This window comes from Episyrphus balteatus, chromosome 1, assembly GCF_945859705.1.
Source record: "Episyrphus balteatus chromosome 1, idEpiBalt1.1, whole genome shotgun sequence".
Classification (NCBI taxonomy): Eukaryota; Metazoa; Arthropoda; class Insecta; order Diptera; family Syrphidae; genus Episyrphus; species Episyrphus balteatus.
The window spans coordinates 17,474,542-17,486,753 of record NC_079134.1 but is presented as its reverse complement, the minus strand read 5'-3'; the positions used below and the strand labels follow the sequence as shown (position 1 = coordinate 17,486,753).

The following is a 12,212-nucleotide window of genomic DNA, read 5'->3' as shown; positions in this document are numbered from 1 at the left end:
TTGTATGCAGAATTGACCTAGCACGTCACTTTTTTTAGATATTCCCGTTAGAAAATCTCAAAAACCCATTTTTTTTTTGCTGTTTTCGAAGAAATATTTTGGCATAATGTAATTTTTTTCAATTAAAATTGATACGGTTTATAAAAGAACTTATTTTTTTCTTTCAAATTCAGTTTCAATCTTCTCAATATCTCTTTTCTTCTCCGAGATATCTTAATTTAAGTAAGTTAAGTAGGTTTGTCATATCTTACCATAAAAAAAACTGATCTCTAAAAATTAATTTTCCCAGAACAAAAGTATACTTTTCTAATGAACTTTAGTGTGCTGATTTTGAATCCGAACTCAAAAAATTTCGGTCAGCTCTGGTTTTTGAGATATAGTAGTTTTTTTTGAGATTTTCTAAAAAAAAACTTGATTTTGTGATACTTTTATGCGCATATCTTAAAATCCTGACGTGATATAATGTTTTTGACTTCGGATTCTAACTCAGAACATCAAAAACTATAAGAAAAATGTACTTTTGTTCATGTAGGATTTACTAAAAAGTGAAGGATTTCGAAGTGTCTGCTTTTTTTGTCAATCAGTATTTTAAAAAATGAGTAAACATGAATGTAAAAGAACATATTTAGTGTCAATCGATAGGTCATATTATGAAGAAAAAGTCCTCCAAGTTTGAGCTCAATGCGACAAATAGTTTTAATTTTATACAAGTTCAAATGAATCTAAAAGGGTGATTTTTTAGAAACTACTCACATTTTTCAAAAATCATTTTTACAAAAATGGTACCTGATAATATCAAAAAATTATTTGAAGGAGAAAAAAAAGTTAAATTTTGCAGACCAGTGAAATTAGTGATTTAAAAAAATCTTTAAATATAGTGTACTTTTTACAGAATATTTTGATTTGAATATGTATTTATTATTATTATAGAAAAAATATTAGGCCTTTAAGATGGTTAAGTTTTTCTTTTATTTTTTATAAAAAAAATTGTTAATATGTTATAAAAAAGGTATTTTTTTTATATTGACTTCAGAAAACTATTCATTATAAAAAAATATTAATTTAACACATATTTCTTTTTCATCAAATATATTTTATTTTGGTAGAATCAAACACTAATATTTTTTTTTCTATAGACAAAACCAGATGAAAGGTGTTTTTATAAATCTTCATGGTTTATTAAACAAATAATGTGTCAATGAAACAATTTTTCATCAAAATCATAAATAAATCATCAACTTCTTTATTATTTGATAGTCATATCCTAGGTCAATACAAAAAAAACAAAGCATTTTCTCTACGAATATGCAGATATTCTGTTTATAGATCTCATTCAATATCAAATCCATAAAGCATTCAGGGTTAAAAACTCATCAAAAATTCAACTATTCATCGTATCACGGATCATTGTTGTAGATATTTTTGGGAACAAAATAGTAAGTCAATAATCGAAAAAAAAAATAAATTATAAAAAGCACTAAAATCGATTTTTAAATTTTAAATTAAAATCAAAAACCAAGAGAAAAATCACCTTGTGCTCAATTTGAATGAGGAAAATCATGATGATTAAGTTTATTTTCATTATTTAACGTCAAATTCAAAAGCAGGACTTAAAACTTTTTAATCTTTATGACTCAAAAATAACCACCATCAAGAATTAAATGCATAGCCAAGTTAAAAACAGAACAATTTGAGTTTTTTTTATCAATTTGAATGCCCTGTCCATCCAGTCCATACATACATATACCAATTTTATTATTTATTTTATTTTTTTTAAAAGCGTGCTTCAGGGGGAATCATCATCAACCTACATTTTTTTTATTGCAGTTTACGCATGAATGTCCTCAATTCAACTAGGACGAACTCAGTCCCATTTCCAAAAATGTTGATGTTTTGAATTTATACTTTTTTGTTGTGTTTTTATATTCAAGTTTGATTCTCCCACAAAAAGAATAAAATATTTCACAAATGGTTGTTATTTTTTATTTTTTAAATTTATAAAATGAGTGCCTCCACTGCTTGATCCATAGTGAGGTCGAGAATGCAGCCATGAAATATTTTTTTTTTAATTTCTTTTTTTTTGTAATTCGTGTTTTAAGTATTTATAATTTTTTTATTTAATTGAGTTTGACCGTAAATTTAATTGTATATAGACTCCTTAATTGAATGTAGGTTTAAATAAAAAAAAATTATTCCATTGCCACCGAAAAATTTCAATTAATTTGTTTTTATTTTTTTAATCGTTGTTTTTCACATTGTGATGACAGGATAACCTCTTTATTGAGTGGCTGTTTCTTCATGGAATTATGTTTTTTTTTTATTGTTTTTAGTAAATGATTCAATCCATCATATTAAAAAAATATATTCACTTCAAATTTTTTACAATAAAAATATTAAAGGATTTCTATGAACACAGAAGTGTTTTTGAAAATCAAATTGCATGGTATTTATTAAAAAATTTTAAACATTTTATTGAAATTTTCAAAATTTAAACTACCTATAGGCATGTAATACATTTAATAATTAATTTGTGATGCCCCAGCTCATGCTGTACCAAAGTCTAGTGATGCACACTCATAATAAAACTCAATTTGTTTGTGGTCTGAAGTTATTAAAGTATTTTTTTAAATATTTAAAGGTCAAGTTTTAGGAATCTGAAATCAATTTTTTTCCCTTAAATTTCTGTTCACTTACATTTTTGACTTCTCTCAATAGTTAATCGCAAATGGAAAAACAATTAAGATTCGGTATATACTGTACACGCGGGTGTATACGTAATTTTTTATGATAAAATGGAGTTACACACTTTTCTAGTTTCATCGACAATATGAAATCTTTTTATATTCAATATTTTTTGTTGATTTAGTGATGTTACGTTTAAAACAGTCTTTAAAAGTTCCCACTTTATTTTTAAAAATTGAGAGAAACGCAATCTCAGCAATCGCATGAAAATAAATTATGTAGAAGACTTTTTAGTAAAACATCTATTAGAATACCAAATACCAAGGGTGAAAGGTTCTTTTATAGCTATGAACAGTTCCATGACCAACACAACAGTGAAATTACACTGAGGGAAAAAATAAATTGAAGTTGAAACGTCTTTGTTTCAAAGTTGAAACGTCTTTGTTTCAAAGTTGAACTACTTTGATTTATGTGACCTTAAGATACGAAACCATCAAAAATAATAGTTAAATCAATTTTATTATGGCTTTTCCCTCAGTGTAGTTTAAATATTTTTAACGAAAACGCATTTTCTTTTGAAAAAAATTAAAAAAAAAAAAACAAATAATTTTTTGATCAATGTTATGGGTATAATACACACACATGGCAGGCTAAAGAGGCCTACCTAACTGAATATGGGTGACAGCATAAAATGATTGTTGTTTTTGGATGCAAGATTTGAACTTCTTGCTGATCCTCGAGGAGTAATTCGAACTACAGTGCACTAAAAATGAAGTTTTTATGGTTTTATATTTTTATATGGACTCTTTTATCCGGATTGTAAAATTAAAGTATAAGTTTTCGAGTGCATTTTGCTATTAGAAGATACAAATTCAATTTAACATTTTTTTTTTGTATTGAAGAAAAAAATATGTTTTGTGGTAATGTTTTTTCTTGATGTCATCCTTTTTAAATAAAATGCACGACTGGATCATACGATTATAAATTAAATAGTTAAGGTTTTCTTATGTAAGATTAGTTTGAATGTAATTGAAAAAATAAATCCATTTTTACTTGCTCTATATAAATACACTGGGTATTGATTACGTAGTTATTGCAATTTTCTCCAAAAGGGTTGTAATGATTTTGATTACATATAATACCTTATGATTTTAGTACATATAATAACACTGGTCAACAGGGTTTTTGCCACAAGAACCAAAATATACTTTTCTATAGGTTTTTGATGTGCCTCCGTTTTTGAAATATTAACGTTAGAAAATGCCAAAAAACGACACTTTGGCTGTTTTCGAGGATATGTTTTTATGTGGGGTAATTCATTATGAATAAATTTGTAACGGTGTCTATATATATGGTTTTATTCTTCCACAAAGTGTTTAAATCTTTCCGATATCTCTTTTACTGCCTGATATATTTAAAATTTAAGTAACGGTCTTTGACTCAGAAACAGCGCTGCGGCCAACCAAATTAAACTTTTTTTTTTTGCCACAAGAACCGAAATATACTTTTCTAGAGGTTTTTGGGTTGCTGAACTCGAATCCGCAATCAGAAAAATTCTGGTATCCTTCGTTCTTTGAAATATTACCGTTATAAAATGCAAAAAAAAGGTTTTTTTTAATAACGGTTATATTTCAAAAGCGATTACAATACCACTGCCATTTTTTGTTTATTAGATTTTTTGGTCGGCAAACTTCTACTTTTTAGGGCAGTTGAGAAAACTGGAAGTTGATCAACTCTCGAGTTTAAAATCGAAAAATGAAAACGTCAACTTGGAGTGAATAAAACCGAATTCGGAAGTTGAGGGTAAAAATTCTCAAGTTATGTTCAACTCCGAGTGAAAAAAATGGCCATAAGACTATTCGGAGAATTTCAGACACGTAGCGTTAATTACAGGTTCACATAATAATGATTCGATGTAATCGCTTTGTTAGTTAATAGCTTATAATAATAGGTGTAGTGAGAAGGTTTTAAGTTTAAAACTCACATAAAAACTCCAATTTTCTTCCTCAAGCCAAGTACCAAGCTTTTCAGTAGCCGCACTTCTAGAGTGTGTAACCCATTTAATAATCGTCTTCATTTTTGTCTGCCATTGTAAAATTCTGAACTTAAAAACTTTTTCTAACCTCCCTATTCTTTTACGGAACAAAGTTCTTTACGTTTATACAAAAGATGTTTGAATTGAGTTGACCATTCCTTAACGCAAGTGAAAACGATATGTGGTTAAAATAAATTATTGAAAATACAAAAATAAGTAAGTAATAAAAATTATTCAACAAAAAACATTGTAGGTGTTACAAATCTTAATTAGACCTACCTACTCTCGAAAATATGAAAAAAAAAGTTCTATTTTTAAACTCATCTTTTTCAAATCGTCATCCTCAATAATTTATTAATACCAAATCATACATTCTCCCGTGTTGATCTATTTATTTACATCTACTAATATACCCGCACTTATAAATAATAAACCTATCAATATTCGCACTCAATATTTGCGGTAGGTGTATATTGTTAAGTTTATACTTGTCTTGCCACTCATAATTATGTGTATTTCCGAAAATGCCTTGTATTGTATATTATGCATAATGTATTACAACACAACACAAAATTCCATATAATAAACTTTACCCAAACATATAATTTACGAATTTTTCCAATAACTCTTACCATCACTCTATTATACAAGACCTACACACAGGGGCGTACACTCCCTTGGGGCAAGCGGGGCGGCGCCCCGGGGCCCCCGACCGACCCCAGGGCCCCAACTGGAGACAATGCATAGGAGGAAACTTTTAGAATAAATTGAGTTACGAAGTAGATAAATTAAAATGTATTTGAATCACTTCGGATACAAGGGAGACAAATTTTATCATTCAGTGTAATGTATAATGCATTGGTAGCCACACAATATATATTGATTTAATAAAAAGGTTACCGCATGGGCCCCAAAAAAATAAACTGCTTTTTTAAAAGAAAAAATTTTAATTTTATCTTAGGGCCCCAAAAAATATTGCTTGAAAAATCTTTGCAACCACAAATAATACATTAGGGGCCCCAAAAAAGCAAAAAAACAACTTCAGGCCACGGGTCCCAGAAGCCTTTACTTCGGGGCGTCAAAAAAAAATTAAATTAAAAAAAATTGTTTTTTAAATTAAATTAGGTACATTTGTTGATGGATTACTAAATATTACTTTAGGAGCCCCAAAAAATATGACTTCGGGGCTCCAAAAATATTATATGAATTGTCCCAAAAAATAATTTTTCAGGAACCCCGTTAGTTGAGAGCCGATCAAATATTAATTTGGGGGCCCCAAAATCTATTACTATGGAGCCCAAAAATATTCATTAAATTTTCTGATGTCATGACAAATATTATTTGAGGATCCTCAAAAGCTATTACTTCAGTGGTTCAAAACAATCAAATGGAAAATTAAATATCAATTCAGGGGCACCAACATAAATACATCAGAGCCCAAAATAAAAACATTATTTTATAGGTGGCATTTCGAATATTACTTCAGAACAGAGGCCCCAATACCTATTAATTCTTAGCTCCAAAAAAATTATATTATATTTTAGGGGCCTCTAAGCACTCACTTTTGAGGCCCCAAAAATAGTTTTTCAGGGACCCCAAAATAAAAAAAATTATGTCTGGTGACGGAAAATCAAATACCTAACCTATAGTATGCCCCAAAATTAATTTTTCAGGGGGCGCACAGTAAAAAAAAAAATTATGTTTAATGATGGAAAATCAAATATTTACATGTTCATATTACTTCAGAACAGAGGCCCCAAGAACTATCAATTCTAAGCTAAAAAAAAAATTTATTTTAGGGGTCTCTAAATATTCAATTTTGGGGGCCCCTAGTATAAGGATTTGCTACTATTATGATAAAAATTTTAAGTAAGTATAGCAAAGTGCATTACGAACATAATAAAACATTAAAATAAACCTAAAAATAAATAAGCCATACAAAAAAAAAAATGTATGGCGTATACGTACTTTTGTTTTTGTATCTAAGTGGCCCCCAAATATCAAAGGGGCCCCAAAATTAAGTCTTGCCCCGGGGCCCCGGCAACTCAACGTACGCCACTGCCTACACACATACTTCCCTCCTCCCACACACATTATAACGAACATTAGCAATAAATCTTGAAACAGAGATACCCAAAAGAGATGAGAAACTTCTGACGTCATACTGGTTTGCCTACAAGCTGCTTTAGACATTTTTGGACAAGTATGCGTGAAAAAATATACATTTTTGGCTAAGTATGCGTGAAAAATCATACATTTTTGCTTAGGTGTGCGTAAAAACACCGTGGCTACACTATGTGTGTTTTTCACATTTATTCACGAACACAAAAGAGATTACAACAACACGAAATAAACAAATGGGTTTTGGGGGGTAAAACGTACGAAAGTTTCCCATCTCCTTTGGGTATCTCTGTCTTGAAATGTCTATATCCATTTCTTTTTCGAATTGGGTTACGAATTCATCGCAACACAATAATTTTTTTCTTTCACATTTTTTTTTTTTCTGCAATGCGAAAATTACTTGAGCATGATTTTCACGTCCCACACATTTCTGGGTAATAAAACCATATATCGACCTATACCAAGTCAAGAAAAAAGGTCTTTCTCGTCGATATACGCAAAACAAATATACTTTACTTACATCACACCCAATTCCTTCAAAGAGGCATCAAAATCATAAATCATCATGGTGTTCTTTCTTCATAAACATACCTCTAGTTTCTGTAAGGATTTTTTGGGGGGGGGGGGGGGGGGTCTTCTTTGTGTTCGCATAAAACCTAGTGAATCAGCAACAACACTCTGTGATTTGCAATCAGCAAAAGAGTTGTTTGGGGAATGGTCATCTCCTCTCTGACTCTGGTCTGGTCCTAAAATGCCATCATACATTCTCCTATTAACTGCCCAATTTAACCTAATAGAACTACCTCTATTATATGGACTAGGAGAAAAATGCTCCCAGCGGTGCTATTCGTTCCATGTGATTTATTGCTATTAAAAGACATCACAGAGAGAGTGGAGAAAATAGAAGAAGAAGTCCTTGGGTTTTGTGTCCAAACTCTCTGCCAAAAAGAACATACATTTCTCAAGCAAACATTTTTCAGACTTGTCCGGATCTCATTTAAAATTTTTTTTTCTTTTTTTTCACACAGGCTCAACGCAAATATCCTGACGATAGAGATGCTCTGCATGATGGCTGGACCCCCAACGTAGGAGTATGGATTTCGAGGCTATAAATCGATGGCATCTAACGACTATGTCCAACTCTTCGAACAAAAAATATTATTATCCTTTTTTTGATAAAATACACAAACCGTCATTGTCGAGTCACAGACCCTAAATCATAACAAAAAAACAAATAGAAAAACTACAAGAAGCTTGCTCGTATCAAAAACACATAAACGCAAAAATGCTTTTATGACAAAACGATAACACGAACAAGGAGATAAGAATAAAAATAGTCCTCTCTGGCTCTTAAACTAAACTCATTCTCATCGTTTGAAATAAAAACAAAACAAAAAAGTAATCAAACAGGATTCAAAAAAAGGACTTACAAAGGGTGCAAAAGGTGGGACTGGAATAGCACGTAAAACTGCTATTTTTCGTTGTAATAGCTTAAAAAATATATAAATGCCACATTGTGCAGGTGTTACACATCAACAACCACTTTTATTCAAAGTGACACGAGGTTAAAAAAAAAAACTAACAAAAAAAAAAAATCAAATAAAAAAAAACAAAAAAAACAATGCGGATTCAGTTCCTAAGATAACCCCAAAAATTTGTCTATACTAACAAATGAGCAGGATTACTAAAAAATCGTGACACATGGCTATGTACTATTACGCTAGTAAAATATCAGCTATCGCCTGCGGAACACGATGTAAGCAGACGGTGCTACAAAAATCCAGAGGGCAACGCGACCGTGACAAATTTGATGCATTTGGATATATTCACGATAACGAAAATGCTATAGATATGGATTTTGGATGTCAAGAGGTGAGTTATCGAAGATAATAATTTTTCATTTTTCAAAAAATTTTCTATCTCCCCTTATACCATTTTATTTTTTTTTTTTTTTTCTAAAAATAGAAAAAACTGTTATATATCTTCAAACTTGAATTTGATTTATGCAAAGCAAAGTGTTGGTACTAAAGAGGTTATTTTCTATAGACAAATGCCGATAAAATTCAAGCCTTTCCTATTTTCTTCAAGATGAGTACGAGTATAAGGAAGAATCGTCGTTGTTATGTTTAAGGAAATATATTTTATGGATGAAGGATTTGAAAAAAGGAGAGGGATTGAGTTTTAGGGGCGTATGATAAAAGCTTTTCACTTTATTTGACAATTCAATCTAAGAATTTTGGTTTTTTTTTGTTACTTTACTTTTACTTTTTCTTCTTAACCCTTGTGTTGAAGTGGTTCTGTGATATTAGTTGCAAATGATAGTCATAATTTTTGACTAAAGTGGATGGTGTTAAGTAAGAGATTTTCCTTGGAATAGGCACCATTTCAGGAGGTAATGGTTTTTAATGGTTTAGCAGTAGCAGGTATAACGTGTTGTAAGAGCTAAGTTTTTGAAGCAGTCAATAAACACTTAAAAAAGATCTCGAGAACCTAGAAAAAAAACTATAATTTTATACTTGACAAGATATTAAGATGGAGAAAAAAAAATATGTGTCCAAATATTATAAGAATTTTAAAAGTTTATATGAAAATGCTGCAATTTGATGTTATTTATTGGAGCTGCCATAATGTTAATGAGTTTTGGATATATCAAGAATTATTTGCAATAGAAAATAATAAATTGATCAAAAGCCTACATAAAAAAAATAATTTTTTAATACAAAAAGGTCATATAAATAAAAAAAAGAACTTAGGGTAACTTCGGGCATTATGGCGCACCGGGCATTATGGCGCACCTCTCAACTACCATACTTCCAATACTCGCATTTAAATAAAACCAATTCAGAAACTTTGGCCTTCGCCGAACACTAGCCTTGTGACGATCGCAGGTCAGTGCTTTTATTTTTGTGCCAAACAAAAAAGAAAACAAAAAAAATATACCGGTTCTGGGTTCCAATATAATATCGCTTTGTTTTTGTTTGTGTGTATCTCCACAGAGAAAAATATGACCCGCTAAAAACTAACAGATTGCCATATTGTTTTACCGTCCATACATTTCATAAGGAAATCTTATTATAATCAACGATTAATAAGGTTTTTTTAAGGAGATTTCTTATTATTTTTATAGAGAAAATCTTATTAAAATTTCACTGAAAAGTTGATTTTTTTTTTGCAACTTAGCACTAGAACAAAAATCGCGATCAATATTTTCAAGGCAGGTTGGTTCAGGTGGTAAGGTGGGCGACTAATGATTTGAGGTCTCCAGTTCGATTCCCAGCCTGGTCATCGTTTTTTTTATTTTTTTTTTTTTCAGATTTCAAAACAATAAGGAAAACCCGATTGTTTTAGTAAGGTTTCCTTCTTGGATGAAAACCATAGAGAAATCTTATTGTTTTTGTTCTATTTTATGTGGTCTATTTTTCTCTGTGTCGGTAAGTATACAGTGCACGTGTTTGTTGTAAAGAGTGAAACGCAGAGTACAGTTTTGGTTTGGTTATATCACTTGTTATATTTTAACTGAAGTAAGAATTGTGTTTAGTTTTTGGAGTTTTGTGAATATGTGTATATAATTTGCAATATGGCGCAGATGTAATAAGGGCATTATGGCGCTAGATTATACCCGACTGCGCCATAATGCCCTTATGTAAAACTAATTTCAAAAGCAACTCTGCATTTTTTTTAATTTGAAAATAACCTCAATTTAACGTTAATTTTATAAAACTTATTTACAATTATATTTCAGAAATGCTGAATATACGTAAAAAAAGTAAAGGGTTCCGAAGTAAATGGGGTTCGCCATATTGCCCGTACATAGGGCAATATGGTTTTTTTTGGACTATTTTTAATTTAATTTATTTTTTGTTAAAAAGCTTGAATTTTTTTTCTTAAATAATTTATTTATGTTACGTTTTTATGAAATTTAATTAAAAAAAATGATTGAAGTAAAAATTGTAGTCCGTAGTAAAGTTATTTGAGTTTGTGCTTAGGTATGCCATAATGCCCTAATTTACCCTAATATTTAATTTTATACGAAATTTAAATAAAATTTGAAAATGATATACAATTTTTTTAATTGCAAAAACAGTTTATACAAGATATTAATTTCAAAATTAAAAAAAAAATTGATTTGCCAATAAAAAGAAATTATAAATAAGTGGAGTAACTAAAGCTCAAAAATTGGCAACATTAGGGAACCCGGCCGAACAGCTTAGATTTTGATGATCTTTTTTTTCAAACGTCGGTAACTAAAAATACTTTAAAGTCTATAGATTAAAAATTGCCGATGTTGCCGTTTTGACTTTTTAAATTTAATTAAAGATTTTTGTGAAGAAAATAATTTTTTTTCAAAAATTTTTCTTAAATTTCATAAATTAATTGATGCCTAAAGATTGTCTAGGAAATTCAAGGAAAAAAAATATATAGGAGTGAGGTACAATCTTCCATCGTTCAAGCGATAGATGCAATTTTGAACACAACGGCAACACCTACAATATTTAAATATACATTTTTAAAAAGCTAGAAGCCTAGAAATATTTGTAAAATTAAAATTAAGTTAATTGAATTAAGGGCTTTTGAAAGAATGGTATCTGAACTCAGATTTTTGAAAAAAAATTATTGAAAAAATTTTAAGATGTCGTTTTTTACACTTTTTCGTTGTATAAAATGCATTTATTTTCAAATTTTTTTAGCCGCATTTATTATGATTTGAAATTATAAAATTAAATGTCAATATGTATTACGGTTTATGAAAAAAATTAAAAAATATTACATTTTCGAAGAACTTTTTTTAATAAAAGTTTTGAAAAAAAATTGATCTTATTTTTTTTCACAGTTCAACATCTAAACACAAAATTTTTTTTTATTCATTTAATAACCCTCACTGTTGAAAGTTAAATAGCAAAAATTTAAAGTTCTTATTTACCAAAGTCTTTGAGAAAATTAATTATTTCGATGCAAAAATTCAGTTTTATCAAAAAAACCCATTGAAATTGAAGTAATTTTTAATTTTTTTTTTCAAAAGTCTGATATAGGTATATTACCTTTTCTGCTTCGGAATTCAACTGATAATATTTATGGCCAAAATTGTTTGTAAAATAAATTCATATTTTATTAGAAAAAGTTTGGAAAAAAATCATTTTAAAAATTTTTTAATAACATTTTTTTTTTAATTCTGAGTTTGAAGACCATTTTTTCAAAAACTCTTAATTAAATTTATGGATTTAAATTTAAGAGATAAGTATGAGCTTCTGGCTTTTTAAAAATGTATTTTAAAATATTGTAAGTGTTGCCGTTGTTTTCAAAATATTTTTTTTGTGTTTGAAGTCAGATTGTGAGAAAATTGCATTTATCGCTTAAACGATGGAAGATTGTCCCT

The 12,212-nt window shown here is 29.3% G+C and overlaps 1 protein-coding gene across 1 annotated transcript in view; it reads left to right on the top strand.

Annotated features, from left to right (window-relative positions):
- The window catches only part of LOC129907400 (ras-GEF domain-containing family member 1B), a 281,991-nt gene that overhangs the window by 40,212 nt on the left and 229,567 nt on the right, over positions 1-12,212 (top strand). Inside the window, exon 2 of the mRNA XM_055983580.1 lies at positions 7,867-8,710. Within this exon, the coding sequence (XP_055839555.1) occupies positions 8,540-8,710 (171 nt within the window). The 5' untranslated portion in view covers positions 7,867-8,539. The remainder of the gene's footprint in view (positions 1-7,866; positions 8,711-12,212) is intronic.